This window comes from Giraffa tippelskirchi, chromosome 3, assembly GCF_054371585.1.
Source record: "Giraffa tippelskirchi isolate mGirTip1 chromosome 3, T2T-mGirTip1v1.2.pri, whole genome shotgun sequence".
Classification (NCBI taxonomy): Eukaryota; Metazoa; Chordata; class Mammalia; order Artiodactyla; family Giraffidae; genus Giraffa; species Giraffa tippelskirchi.
In genome coordinates this window covers 172,948,447-172,963,726 of record NC_137277.1, presented here as the reverse complement: position 1 = coordinate 172,963,726, position 15,280 = coordinate 172,948,447, and the positions used below count along the sequence as shown (strand labels likewise).

General features: G+C 42.7%; 1 protein-coding gene across 1 annotated transcript; it reads left to right on the top strand.

The window, feature by feature from the left end:
• The first annotated feature begins 10,815 nt into the window (after nucleotides 1–10,815).
• LOC145540502 (small cysteine and glycine repeat-containing protein 9-like) lies at nucleotides 10,816–11,127 on the top strand. The gene has a single exon (XM_081574992.1). It carries the CDS (start codon nucleotides 10,816–10,818, stop codon nucleotides 11,125–11,127), a length of 312 nt encoding a protein of 103 aa, XP_081431118.1.
• Nucleotides 11,128–15,280: the final 4,153 nt, after the last annotated feature.

The window sequence follows — 15,280 nt, the reverse complement described above, 5'->3', positions numbered from 1 at the left end:
TCTGCGGGAGACCCGGGTTCAATCCCTGGGTTGGGAAGATCTCCTGGAGAAGGAAATGGCAACCCACTCCAGTATTCTTGCCTGGAAAATTCCATGGACGGAGGAGCCTGGTGGGCTACAGTCCATGGGTCGCAAAGAGCCGGAAACAACTGAGCGACTTCACGTTCACGGTCTCCAGATGACAGGAAGTTCCATTGTTTCCAGGTTTTGCAATTTTTGACAATGCTGCTATGAACATTCTTGTATATATCTCCTGGAGACATGTGCAAGAACTTACACACACTTATGAGTGGAATGCCTAAGTCTTATGGAAATAAATGAAGATCAATCAAAGAAAATGGGTAAAGGTTATTTATTCAGAGTTACTATGGCAAAGGGGTCACCGACCGTCACGGTGTTGTGACAGAGATTCAAAGGCAAACAGAGGAGTGGGAAAGTCTTATGGTGGAAAAAGGGAGGATCCATGTGGACCCTGATTGGAGGCTGTTGTTGTAAGGAAGCTGGATGTGCCTAACGAGAAGTGGGGGGTCCTATGCAACAGGTTAGACATACTTGACTTTCTCTGGCTCTTCCTAAGTTGGAAGAAGGGGACAAAATTAGGGAAGTTGTCAGCTATTAATTAAATTGCTACAGACATTATCATTTGACGTCCTGCACCCTTTGCTAGAGATACTTGGCTGCCTGGGCCGGTCATTTATATAACCATGCCATGAGCATGCATGCAACACAGTAAAATCAACCCAAGACTAATATTGAATTGTTAATTAGATTTGAAGTTTCACATATATAATACATATTTCTGTATAATTTATCTTCCTGAACTTTTTAATTATAAAGCAATTAATTTAATTATAATTATATTGCTTCAATTATAAAGTAAATTGTACATATCTGCAAGTTATTTGTTTCACCCTTTGCAACATTTAATAAATGCTCATTCTTTGGAGAAAAATGTATTAAATATTTTCTAATGTTCTGTGATACTTCTTTAAAATTTGCATTGTGTTGTTCCTACATAAGCTCTCTGGAAATATCTATAAACAATGGGACACATGTAAGGCCTCAAAGATCCATCAGGAATTCAGTACCCTGCAAAGACAGTGTGCGGACAGAGCTTTTAGATAGTCTGACCTTTATACTTGTGGATGTCAATGTGTGTATCCATATTTAAGGTGTATTTACTATTACAACTCCATTATCTATTGTATTTTATTTATTCTACAGTTATAAAAGTCACCATGGCTTGTAGGTTTCTAATTGCCAGGAACATTCTGAAAATAATGAAATGTATTAAAATAAAGCATCTCTTGTGTAAATAGAAAAAAATTCCTGAGAACAAGAATTTTTATCTCTTTTGTTCACTGAAGTATTCTCGGTGTCTAGAACAATGCCTAGTGCATTTTAGGCACTCAATATATATATATGTAAAATGAGGGGATATGATGTATCTATAAAATGTTATGTTATGGGTGCATATGTTTGATCTTGCCATTACCCTCACAAGTAAAGACTACGTCCCCTCCGTTAATGCAGGCTGGCTTCCAGCTTTTGTTTAAGTGAAGTGAAGTCACTCAGTCGTGTCCGACTCTTTGCAACACCATGGACCGTAGTCCACCAAGCTCCTCCATCCATGGGATTTTCCAGGCAAGCGTACTGGAGTAGGTTACCATATCCTGTATATAATCCACCGCAGTATGCTTAATGTTTGACGAAGTTGGTGATCACCAGGTAAAAGCTGAAGCAAATTCATCTATTTATATTATTACCCTTTGATGCACCTATTAATGTGAAGGCTGGCAAGTAGTAACAAGTAATAACCCCCCAGTAAGCAGGATCACTCCTCATTGTCTAGGGACATCTGAACACAGACTGGCCAGGTGGGAAGGGCCTGTTTTTCCCTGAGCCTTGTTAAATCCTCCCACAGCCTCTCCCTTGAAGCACCCCTGTCATTGTTATTGTTGCTGTTGTTTAGTTGCTGAAGTGAAGTGAAGTCTCTCAGTCATGTCCGACTCTTTGCGACCCCGTGGACTGTTGCCTACCAGGCTCCTCCGTCCATGGGATTCTCCAGGTGAGAATACTGGAGTGGGTTGCCATTTCCTTCTCCGGGGGATCTTCCTGACCCAGGGATCAAACCTGGGTCTCCCACATTGCGGGCAGATGCTTTAACCTCTGAGCCACCAGGGAAGCTTTAGTTGCTGAGTTATGCCCTACTCTTTGCAACCCCCATGGACTGCAGCCTGCCAGGCTCCTCTGTCCATGGGATTTCCCAGGCAAGAATACCAGAGTGGGTTGCCATTTCCTTCTCCAGGGGATCTTACCAACCCAGGGATCAAACCCAAGTCTCCTGCATTGGCAGACGGGTTTGTTACCACTGAGCCACCAGGGAAGCCTGTGTCATTGTTATTACGTGGGTGCTTTTACCTTGCACCCAGAACCAGAGCCTCCTGAAGTTCTTTTCAATGCAGACTTCTAAAGTATCCATCCCCTGTGAGCACTGCCCAGAGGAGTGGGAGAGACACAGAGGGCAGGACCTCTGCGATCCCAGCATAGTCCAGAAGGAATAAGTCACCTTCTGCAGCCCTGGGGCAATTGCCTGACCACTGAGGCACTGGCACAAAGCCCTGCCCCTTTCCTCATCTCTTGCTTTGCCCAGGGAACAGATTTAGGTAGAAAATCCTAAGGGCACTGCATTCCAAGGGTGGGTTTATCAACATCATACACTGTAAGTGGTTTTACCCTCAAGGGACTGTGAGAGATGTGATTGAAAATACCTTGTTGTAACCTCTTCATTTTTATGTTTCTACAATGTTTACTTATGATAGAATACAACCAAAGTGGGTAGTGTTTCAGTAACTCACAACTCTTACTAATAGATTTATTCACTCATGACCAGACCAGTATTTTATAATCATAATCTTCCGTAAGAAAGTTGACTAGTACTGGTAATGAAATTTTAAAATCTCACTAAATTGTAGTCAGATGTTAAACAAAAAAGACCTATACAAATAAACTAAAATAACCAAGACCTAAACAGATACACATTGCTTTAGGCGTTGAATTTCATCTGGCTGTAGACACTGAGATCAAAATCTGTTAGAAAGTTATCTAGGGGTAGAGAGAAAGTGATGTTGTAAGAGTTCATTGATATGGTATTCCTAGAATCCTTTTTCTCACTTATATGAGAGGAGAGTTGAAGCCACAAATTTTTTTAAAATTTATTATTGGAATATAATTGCTTTACAATGTTGTGATAGTTCCTGCTGTATAGTGAAGTGACTCAGCTCTATGTATACATATATCCTCTCCCTGTTGAGCCTCTCTCCCACCTCCCCATCCCACCCCATAGGTGGTCACAGAGGACCAAACTGAGCTCTCTGTGCTGTACAGCAGCTTCCCGCTAGCCATCTATTTTACACGTGGTCCTGCATATATGTCAGTGCTACTCTCTCAATTCATCCCACTCTCTCCTTCCCCCACTGTGTTCACATATCCGTTCTCTACCTCTGCGTCTCTGTTCTTGCCCTGCAAATAGGTTTATCCAAACCATTTTTCTAGATTCCATATCTATGTGCTAATACATGATGTTTTTCTCTTTCTGACTTACTTCCCTCTGTATAACAGGCTCTAGGTTCATCCATCTCATTACAATGGATTCAAATTCACTCTTTTTTATGGCTGAGTAACATTCCACTGTATATATGAACCACAACCACCCAATTTTTACCATCACGTGAAAATCTATTAGGGACAGATTATTAATTCCTTTAAATCCATCTCAGAAAACATCAGGGGGTCTTACTCACTTCAGTCAGTTTAATTGCATCTTTGCATGAGACACGTTCAAACAAGGAAAAAAGAGGAGATATTGACACATTTTTGAATGCCAGCTTTATGGTTTATTAGGAAAAGAATTGTCTATGGTTTACAGAATCAGAAAATAGTAGCAGAGATAGAGAATGCAGAAACCACAGAAAGAAGGGGAAAGAGATAAAACAAACATTTCAACAGTAAAATTTCGAGAAAGCATAGCATTAAAAATCATCACTCCATTTTGTGGGGCTCATACTTTGGTGATGGATGGAGAAAGACTCTGTTGGTGTTTTTCATTTGGAGGCAGAATCTCAGTGACCAGAGGATATGAATTAAATTCCTCAGCCTGAGAATTCATCTCAGGTCACCTATATGATATTCAAATCAGGGAGGACTGGCAGAAAGAAAGAAAATCTTACCAACAAGACAGTTACCAGCAGCACCTTCCCAGAGGCCAGACTGGCAGCCTAGTGGCAGCATTGCTTCTGGCAGCAGCACTTCTGGTGGCAGCAGCATTTCTGCTGGTAACAGCCCTTCCCACACGAGTGGCAGCAGACCACGGGGACGCTGCAGCAGCCCCCACAGCAGCCGTAGCAGCAGGGGCAGCAGCTGGTGCAGCAGCCCACCCGGTAGCATCTGCAGCTGTTGCAGCTGCTGCAGCCACCACCGCAGCCACTGCCGCAGCCACGGCCACAGCCACCACCGCAGCCACCACAACTTCCACAACCACAGCAGCCCATGGTGTCAGTAGAGAGGACTCAGGAGAGGTGAGGAGGGAGACTCAGGAGGTGAGGGAGGTCGAATGTCAGCTTCTGCTGGAGGGGACCCTTATATACCAGCTCTGGCGACAGGAGAGGGAAGACATGTGACCACTTCCCTGTTGCTATTTGGCTCTGTAGTCATGGAAGAACGTCATAATATATTAATTAGTACCCTTTTTAGGAATGTCAGCAAGATTTATTAGATGATGTTTATTTTTCTAAGTCAAACACCCTAAACATTCCAGTGAGGGCCGCTGGGAGCCCTGGAAAAGGGGGTGCTGTGACCAGTCACGGGCACACAAGGAAGTCTCACATAACACAACATGTTGTGCTTGAAATGACATCTGAACAGCAAGTAAACATTATCAGGAGGCTATTTCTATGTACGGCCCGGAAGTCCTCTTTCCAAAGCCTGGAGAAATGAAAGCAGTCTCAGCCTCAAAAGTCATTGCCAAGTGCAATAGCAGCCCCAATTCCCTCACCAGAGCCTCTTTACTGGGGAATGGAAGGTCCTCACCACATGGTTTAAGGATGGCCACTGTGTTCCATCATGTAGTAGGTTGCACTTTGTGTGCTGGCTTAGAAAGCATGAATAAACCTTGTCAATGGTTTACTTTTTTCTAGAAAGATTCCTATTACAATTAAAATAAGAAAGCTTGGACTTCCCCGGTAGTCTAGTTGTTAGGACTTCACCTTCCAGTGCAGGGGGTGAGCGTCTGATTCCTGGTCAGGGAGCTAAATTTTCATGTGCCTTTGGCAAAAACAACAACAACAAAAATCAAACAGAAGCAGTATGTAACAAAGTCAACAAAGACTTAAAAACTGATCCACATCAAAAAACAAATACACACACATATATATATACATAAAATAAGAAACCATTTCCTAGCTAGAATGAAAAGTGAATTTAGGTGCTTGAAGAATTTTTATTAATACTAGAATTAAAAATGAATTTGGGTGCTTGAAGAGTTTTTATTGATTGATATCTAAGGGGAAAACCTTATATGCAAAATCATATGGCCCACAGTGGCAGAAAGATGAAGAGAAACAGTACAAAAACAAAAAAAATAAAAATAAAAAGACAGGTACTGCAGAAAAATGAAAAGTGAAAGTCACTCAGTCGTGTCTGACTCTTTGCAACCCCATGGACTATATAGTCCATGGAATTCTCCAGGCCAGAATACTGGAGTGGGCAGCCTTTCCCTTCTCCAGGTGATCTTCCCAACCCAGGGATCCAACCCAGGTCTCCCACATTGCAGGCTGATTCTTTATCAGCTGAGCCACAATTGAGCTATCAAGGAAGCCCATTCAGAAAAATGAAAGATTGTACATAAAGGAAATATAATCACAGTATACAATTTTTATTCTGTGATGAGTCATATTTATATTATAATAATTTTATCATCAGTTACAGATTTTACTAAAAATAGTGATATAAATATTAATACATTAAGAGTGACATAAAAGAGTTCAATCCCCATTTTAACAAAACTGACAATGGCTACCAGAAACAGTCATTCAAGGAATTAATAAGAAATATGAGGGCTTCCCTGTTGGTCCAGTGGCTAGGACTTCACACTCCCAATGCAGGAGGCCCAGGGTTCAACTCTTAGTCCAGGAACTAGATCCCACATGCTACAGTGAAGATCAAAGATCCCATGTGATGCAATTAAGACCAAGCACAGTCATATAAATAAATAGTTTTTAAAAACAAAATAAATGTGGGGATGGAGGCAGCTCCTAGTAGAAACGATTGACAAGATGGCAATATTGCCTCTGCAGAGTGGCCTAGAGGGTGAGGTGGGATGAGAGAGGGCAACTTAGAAATATTTTAACTGTGTACGTACATATATTTTGCTGATTAATATTCAAGATATCCTGGTAATTGACTGACACCTCCCCTGTGGCACATTTCACGTGACCCTATCACCCAGTCTTACTTTCTATTCTAAATCACAGATCAAATAATCACACAAAATGCCCATTTACATCTCCCAGCACAGAACTTGGTCCACACCAAGAACTCTGCCCACCTTTAATAACTAACTGAAGGACAGTTTTCTTTCAAGCAAGTCTCAGGCAATTATATTGTCGTGAAATACTAGATGGGGAGATGCTTTGGAAAAATAAAACACTATCTCAGTCTTGGCACTACTGACATTTTGAGCCAGACGTTTCCTTGCTGTGAAGGGAGTCCTATGCAGAATGTGGAGCACTATCTCTGGCCTCAATCCACTAGTTACGACAACTTCTTCCTCAATTGTGACAACCAAAGATGTCTCCAAATATTGTCAAGTGCCCTGGGGGGGAGGGTGCGAAATTGACTCCCATTGACATCTAGTGTCCTATAGAAATATGAATGGATCCAGTGGTAAAGAATCCACCTGCCAATGCAAGAGACATGGATTCAATCCCTGGGTTGGGAAGATCCCTGAAGTAGGAAATGGCAACCCACTCTAGTATTCTTGCCTTCTGTCCATAGAAAATTCCATGAACAGAAGAATCTGGCAGGCTACAGTCCATGGGGTCACAAGAGTTGAATGTGACTTGGCAACTGAGGACACCCAGAAATGTAATAGGGATAATCCATGCCAAGCTGTTCTGGACAATGATGCAAGTTTAGAAATAGCCCCATGAAATCTGCAAAAGGATTTGGGGTGAAATTCTTCTTTCTTCTTAAAGTCTGGGGAGAATCCCTTGGGCATATGATTCTGAAGGGACTAAGCACCTGAGATGGCTGGTGAAAGAGGACAGGAGGAGTAGTAGGAGAGGCCTCGTCCACTCTTACTTCTCCCTGCCACCATACTTACGAGCAGCAATGCTCAGAAAATGCTTGTTGGAGTAAATTGATTTGCATTTTCATGTAGCTTCTTTTGTGCTACATGTCACAAGAAGGCAGCCAGTAACAGTAAGAACACCACAGGAAATTCTACAGATGCCAACAAAACAAAATCCTGCCTCCCCTTTCTAAAAGTCAAGTAGAAAGACTAAAACACACACATACACAAGCAAAAATGCCAGACAAAGTCCAAACGGTCTTGCTCGTCAATTATAAGCCAACACTCTATCTTGCACCCCTGCAGGAAGTGAAAAAAGGAACACAAAGAAACACAAGTAATGCTTGGTGAGGGGAAGGGCAATTGTTGAAAGTGGGGTTTGCCTGCTGACTCCTGGCTGCCACAGACAATACTGAAAAGACAAGAGACCTGAGGAAGGGGCCTGGGGAGATGGTCTTTTCTATAATATTGGGTACCCCAGGGAACTCAAAGGGCTTCCAAAAGACCTAGGTTGTGGAGAAGAGAAAGACGATAAGGAAAAGGGGCATAAAAACTGAATTGGGAGAATGAATGGACATACTCTGCTCCATGCTTCTCCCACAGCTCATCCCTCCACCCCAATTTATGTCACCTATAGGCTGGGTAGCCTGCCATATTCTTCTTCTTGGCTTCTGTTTGGAAGCCTCCATGGTGGTCCTTTAACCCAAGTTAAAGTTTAACTTTAACCCAAATTGTTTAACCTGGGTTTAATATCATCTCAGTTTGAGCCACTGTAACAAAATACCAGAGTGGCCTATTAACAGTAGGAATTTATTTCTCATTGTTCTGGAGACTGGAAGTCTGAGATCAGAGAGCCAGCAGTGTGAGGTTCTGGTGAGAAGCCTCTTCTAGGTTGCAGGCACCCAGCTTCCAGTTGTATCCTTACATGGTGGAAAGAGGGTGAGAAAGATCTCAGTGGTTCCTTTTAAAAGGGCACTAATCTCATTCATGAGGGCTCCATCCTCAAGACCTAGTCATTTCCCAAAGGCCTTCTATTAACATCACATTGGGGTTAGGATTTCAGGATATGAATTTTGGAGGGACAGAAACATTCAATCCATTGCAACTTCCTCATCACTCTTCAACTGGCCCTTTATCATTTAACTTCTGTGTTCCTGATACAAGGATGAAAATATAAATACAATACGATATCAGACTTTGAAAAGTTCACAGTTTGGTCAAGAACACAAAGGATTGTTATCTGTTAATGTGAAGACATCAAGAAAGAAATAGAGAAAGTTCAAAAGAAGTGAGTGATGATCTCTGGGCAATGATGGTGTACAGAAGATGCTTCAGTTGAGTATTGAATAAGACCAGAAATCTTCCCAGAGGCCACAAGTGAGGAAAACAGAGATGGTGAGATTTCCTTCTTAAAAGATGATTTCTTAAATTGATCAATCATGGTATCTTTTCAAGTATAAAAACGTGACCAAGGAATTAAGCTTGACTGTGAAAGCAAGCTTAATCCCCATTCCTCCAGGCTTTGCAATCTATGGTGGCATTTGCAGAGGGTACCTGAGTAGCAGTGAGACATAAGTGCTTTTTGAGAAGTGATGGGACACTGAGCATATGTGATCCATTGTGGGCTTCTCTGCAGAGGAACACAGTATCGACTAACCATTGTTCTACACAAAATATGTTAAATATAATAGGAAATCATTGTAATCACTGCCACTGATGTTGGATCTCAAAGTCATAATTGAAAGCGAAAAATTAGCCCAAAAGTCACAGCAGTAGGTTCTGAAAAAACAATGCAGATCTTAGAATCAAAGAGACGTGGTAGTCCCTCCACTGTGTGCAGAGTGAGGCAGAATTGAGTTGGAACCCCACTCAGACCCCAAATGTTACCCTGAGCAAATCCTTGGACCCCTTTGAACCAGAATTGCTAATGAATCTACCTTGTAGGACTATGCTGAGAATAAACACAATAAAGTACCTGACATGTGGTTAGTCCCTTTCTTCTAAGAAAACTAAGGATAAAAGCTAACATGGTGTGCAAAGTAAGTTTCTTATATTTACACGAACCTCATTAACTGGTAGTCATGACAAATGTATGATTTTTTCAGACCTGGCGACACAAACATATGTGGGACAAATTATTCCAACTAGAAGACTTTTTGGAAAAGATAAAACTGGAGGCAGGGTTTAGTGGGGAAGGAGGGATGAACAGGTAGAGCAGTTTTTAGAGCTCTTTTTTTTTTAGAGCAGTTTGCTCTATATGGTACTATGATGGTGGCTATCTGTCATTATATTGAATTGGCCAATAAGTTTGTTTGGGCTTTTCCATAAGATGTAATAATGGAAGAACCCAAATGAACTTTTGGGCAACCCAATACTTATCGAAACTCATAGGATATACAAGACCAGAATTCAACCCAAACATAAATTATGAACCTTGGGTGATAATGACTTTCCAGCATTGGGTCATCGGTTGCAACAACTGTAGCTCCCTGGTGTGCGATGTTGATGGCTGTAGGTGTAGGGGGGCAGGGAGCATATGGGAAATCTCTGTACCCTCAGCACAATTTTACTATGAACCTAAATCTAAAACTACTCTTAAAAATACAGTCTAGTTCAAAAAAATAGACATGATTTAACCTAAACTAAGGAAACTGATCCACAGAGAGACTGTGGTTTTCTGGGGGACATGAACTCAGTTGGTGGTTGGGGTTCTTGGCTTCTTTGGCTCTTACCCTGAGTATTGGAGAAAAGAGACAGAGATAAACCAGCATGGGACATTCACTTTGAAATCCATCATTACAAGGCCTCCTACCCCAGAGCCAACCCCTTGCCAAGCAGCTTGCCCATAGTTCACTCACTCTCAAGATAAGGACAAAAGTGAACCTGCAAATAAATGAGAAAATTCTTTGACTTTTCATCTTCAGAACCTTATGACCCACGAGGAGAGGCAAATTGGGGTGCTTTGCTTCCACACGTGGAATTCCACCTTGTCTGGGGTTCAGCAAAGAATATCTGCAAACAGGAGGATTTCCCTCTGCAACTGAGGGAAAGAACTTCACTGGGTGCTGAGCGAGCGATCCCAATGCCCAGAAAACAGGTAAGTTTTCATCAAATGAGACTCACAGGAGGGTCGGACTTGCACTTAGAGACTGCTAGACGAAAACAAAATTTAACATTTTAGAAGCATGTTGTTTTATTAGAAGCATAACCTGAGGAAGAAGTCAATGCTAAAACAAGCAGTTGGATGAATTCAGCAGTGTTTCATGAGGAAATAGCCTCAGGGTCTTGTGAAACTCTCCCGAGGAAGCTGGTAGAAAACATAACAAAGGAAGCTGGTCACTTGCTCTGAGTTAAGCCATGAAGATGGTATTTAAGGGAGGGCCCCTGAGACAAAGGGCATCAGACCTCCTTCCCTTCCTGAGACTCCCTCCTCACTCTCCTGAGTCCAAGTCCTCTCTACCAACACCATGGGCTGCTGTGGTTGTGGAAGTTGTGGTGGCTGCGGTGGTGGCTGCGGTGGTGGCTGCGGTGGTGGCTGTGGTGGTGGCTGTGGCGGTGGCTGCAGTGGAGGCTGCAGCAGCTGCAACAGCTGCAGATGCCACCGCGTGGGTTGCTGCACCAGCTGCTGCCCCTGCTGCTACGGCTGCTGTGGGGGCTGCTGCAGTGTCCCCGTGGTCTGCTGCCACCGCCGCACCTGCAGCTGCAACTCCTGTGGCTGCGGCTGTGGGAAGGGCTGTTGCCAGCAGAAGAGCTGCTGCCAGAAGCAATGCTGCCACTGAGTGGCTGGTGGGGTCTGCCTCCCAGGGTAAGAGATGTTTGGAGCACAGCTCGCACCGTTTGGTAAGACTTCTCCTCAGACTTCCCTGGTGGCTCTGATGGTAAAGAATCTGCCTGCAATGCAAGAGAACCAGGTTCAATTTCTGGGTCAGGAAGATCCCCTGGAGAAAGGAATGGCAACCCACTCCTGTATTCTTGCCTGGAGAATTCCATGGACAGAGGAGCCTGGTGGGCTACAGTCCACAGGGTGGGTCACAAAGAGTCAGACACGACTGAGTGACTAACACTTTGACTTTTCTTTTTCCCTCCATCCCTCCTGCCCACTTCCTCCTGTCCCAGGTACCTGACTGCCTTGTAACTGCTGGTTCTGTCCCTTGACTCTGAGGTTTCAGGGCTTGTTCTTTCCCTTTAGTGTGGTATCATGATGACATTAATTTCTTCTCCCTGTATCTTCAGAACTCAGCATACAGAGGTATCTATTCTCTGTCACCTTTTTATTCTTGTCTCCACTTGGGGAAAAAAAAAGAAGGTGAAAGATGAGCATGTATTGTCAACATTGGTGCTTGGGAACACAGCCACTCATGTCAAAAATCTATTTGTAAGTATAACAAAATAAAATAACAATTTTTAATAATAATAATAATTCATTTTTTTAGAAAGCATTACATTTGATGGACTTTTTGTTCTTTTCTATTGTCCATTTACTAACTTTTCCCCTGTTTCTGTATTGTTAAAAAAAAAAAAAGAGGAACACTTTCTTAATTAAAAGTGATCTTTCTTTATCCTAATGTGTCTCTCTGTTCTATGAGATGGATACCTGCCCATGGGTGATCCAAGAGCACAAAAGACAGCAGGTGATACTCAAAGATTGGGATAAGTTTCAGTTAATGGATGATTAGTCCTCTGCTATCCTATATCTGGTTTTATAACAAAGATAGAAATTTGAGGGAAGTCCCCAACCTTTGGTTGTCAATATCATTAAGGGAAGTTCCTAGGCTCTCCTACAGATGCTGTTGTGACATCTGTGTCTGCAACTGAGTTTTGGCTTTAAGAGTTGACTGCACCAGTCTTCAGAAGTCAGAGCTTCACTCCTTCACTCTATGTGTTTCTTACTCACTCATTCATTCAGCAAGCATGGGCTGTTTTAGGCTAGATATTCAGCCAAGTACTAGAGGTCTGAGGCTAAACAATCCTTTGCCCTCAAGGAGTAGACATCTGAGAGGAAAACGGAGAGTCAATTACAATATAGCTTTCTATTTCAGTTTTCTTTCTCTGGTCACTTTTCTCCAGGATGGATCCTACATCAGCAATTCAAATAGATTTTGGGGTACATAATTGCAGCCACTGTGCTGAGTACAAATGTAAGAGACACTCAATTCATTTCCTGGATAAGCCAACCAAGGAAATAGTTGACACTTTTCACAAGGCGTTTCACCCAGCCTCCCAGCTGACTAGTTCCTCGTCCCTAATAACAACCCCCTCCTTTTTCTTTTCTCTTTCCTCTTCAGCCTCCTCTACAGCTCCATTCCCAACATTGGTACCCAAGGCCCAAGCCTTCATCTTCTTTTCCATCATTCTACGCCCTCATCTGGCCTCTACTCTTTTTTCTTTCCCACTGTACTCAACACTTCCTAACATACCATATAACCCATAAATTTACCATGATTACCCTTTGTCATTCCCTCTGCCTCACCCCACATCCAACAAGAATGTACAAAGCAAAGATTCTCACTCTGTTGTTCACTGACCTATTTCTGGCACCTAGAATAGCCCCTGGTACATAGTATGTACTCAATAAATAGCTTTGTAATGAAGAGATGATTTTTCCAAAAGTGTTTAATCATGGAAAATGTCAAACATACACAAAGGTGGAGAATAGTACAAGAAATGCCTAAGAACCATCACCCAAGAAAACAACTGTTAACGCATGGCTCATCTCTTGTCATCTATGCCCTCCTCCACACCCCTCCCATCACCAGATCATCCAGACCGAAATCCCCATGTCATCTCCTCAGCAAATATGTTCACGTTTCTGGGAACAAATGGATTCCTCATCATCTCTCTCTGACTTAGACTATGGCTAAGAGCTATCAGAGGAATGCAGCAGTAAACTTCTCAGGGTCCAAAGCGAAGTGGTCTCTCAGGAAATCATGTAGAGGAAAACATGACACCCTCACCTCTAAGAAAACTTCAGTTTTCCCTGGGAGGGCCCTACAATTTATTCTTTGCCACTTCCTAGGAGCATCTTGCTAACTTATAGGCAGACTTCTTAAAAAATCACAGAAGGATGAGAATAGAAAACCCAAACCTATAAGACAGTGACCCAAGACACCTTGGGAGACCTTTAATCAATTTTATTTTCACTACTAGCCTTCAGAACCAAGCAGTGTTCATCTTTGGGGAGAGTTTTCTGTTTCCAGCAACAGATACAGAAAATAAGTTTTTAAAAATCCATTTTAACCAATGAGAATTTCATATTTTTTTTTAAAAATCTGGGCTTTCCTGATAGCTGAGTTGGTAAAGAATCCACCTGCAATGCAGGAGACCCCGTTTCAATTCCTGGGTCGGGAAGATCCACTGGAGAAGGGATAGGCTACCCACTTCAGTATTCTTGGGCTTCCTTTGTGGCTCAGCTGGTAAAGAATCCACCTGCAATGCGGGAGAACTGAATTTGATCCCTGGGTTGGGAAGATCCACTGGAGAAGGGAAAGGCTGCCTACTCTAGTACTCTGGCCTGGAGAATTCCATGGACTGTATAGTCCATGGGGTTGCAAAGAGTCGGATATGACTGAGTGACTTTCACACTATACACTACTCACATTATGCTTCATAAACAGTATTTACTAAATGAGCTATTTGTTTTAGAAAATTCTCAAAGCACCAGAAAACCACTACACCTACCACCTTTAAAAACAAAATCAATATTCAAGAGAGAGGGGACATATGTATACTTATGGCTACTGTATGGCAGTTCAGTTCAGTTCAGTCACTCAATCGTGTCTGACTCTTTGCGACCCCATGGACTGCGGCATGCCAGGCCTCCCTGTCCATCACCAACTCCCGGAGTTTACTCAAACTCATCTCCATTGAGTTGGTGATGCCATCCAACCATCTCATCCTCTGTCGTCCCCTTCTCCTCCCATCTTCAGTATTTCCCAGCATCAGGGTCTTTTCAAATGAGTCAGTTCTTCACATCAGGTGGCTGAAGTATTGGAGTTTCAGCTTCAGGATCAGTCCTTTCAATGAATATTCAGGACTGATTTCCTTTAGGATGGACTGGTTGAATCTCCTTGCTGTCCAAGGGACTCTCAAGAGTCTTCTCCAACACCACAGCTCAAAAGCATCAATTCTTTAGTGCTTAGCTTTCTTTATAGTCCAGCTCTCACATCCATACAAAGCGATTATCCTCCAATTAAAAATAAATAAATTAATAAATAAAGCAGAAACAGGACCAGTGATTATAAACACTGGTTCTGGAGCCAAGATAACCTGACAAAAATCTAGGCTTCTATATTTATCAGTCTTATTTCCTCGATCATCTTATTTGCAAAATCAGGATCATGGCTGAATCTCTCTCATAAACTTCCAGAATAAATGGATTTATGTTGTTGTTCAGTGGTGTCTGACTCTTTGAGACCCCATGAACTGCAGCAAGCCAGTCTTCCCTGTCCTTCACTGTCTCCCAGAGTTTGCTCAAATTCATGTCCATTGAGTGGGTGATGCTATCTAACATCTCACCCTCTGTTGCCCTCTTCTCCTTTGCCTTCAATCTTTTCTTACATGAGGGTCTTTTCCAATGAGTTGGCTCTTCACATCAGGTGGCCAAAGTATTGGAGCATCAGGTTCAGCATCAGTCCTCCCATTGACTATTCAGGGTTGATTTCCCTCCAGATTGACTAGCTTGATCTCCTTGCAGATTTACACGAAATGTCATATTTATAAGCAGATGATTGGCACTGCTCGCAGTGTCTCTTGCGCTGTCACACTGGGTATCAACCGGGTATGGATACACTGCTTTCAGTTGGTCTTTCTGCATACAGAGGTGTTTGCCCACAAACCGCGGATTCCCGCCTCCAGTTTCAAGGTTCTAGAAGCTTGTGAAGAGCACTTGCAAAACGTTGGGGCGGGGTTTCCGACTCCTAGTAGGGCCGGCTC

What these genes read in the sequence shown, in the direction of transcription:
- LOC145540502 (XM_081574992.1), top strand. Translation starts at nt 10,816, where the DNA reads ATGGGCTGCTGTGGTTGTGGAAGTTGTGGTGGCTGCGGTGGTGGCTGC.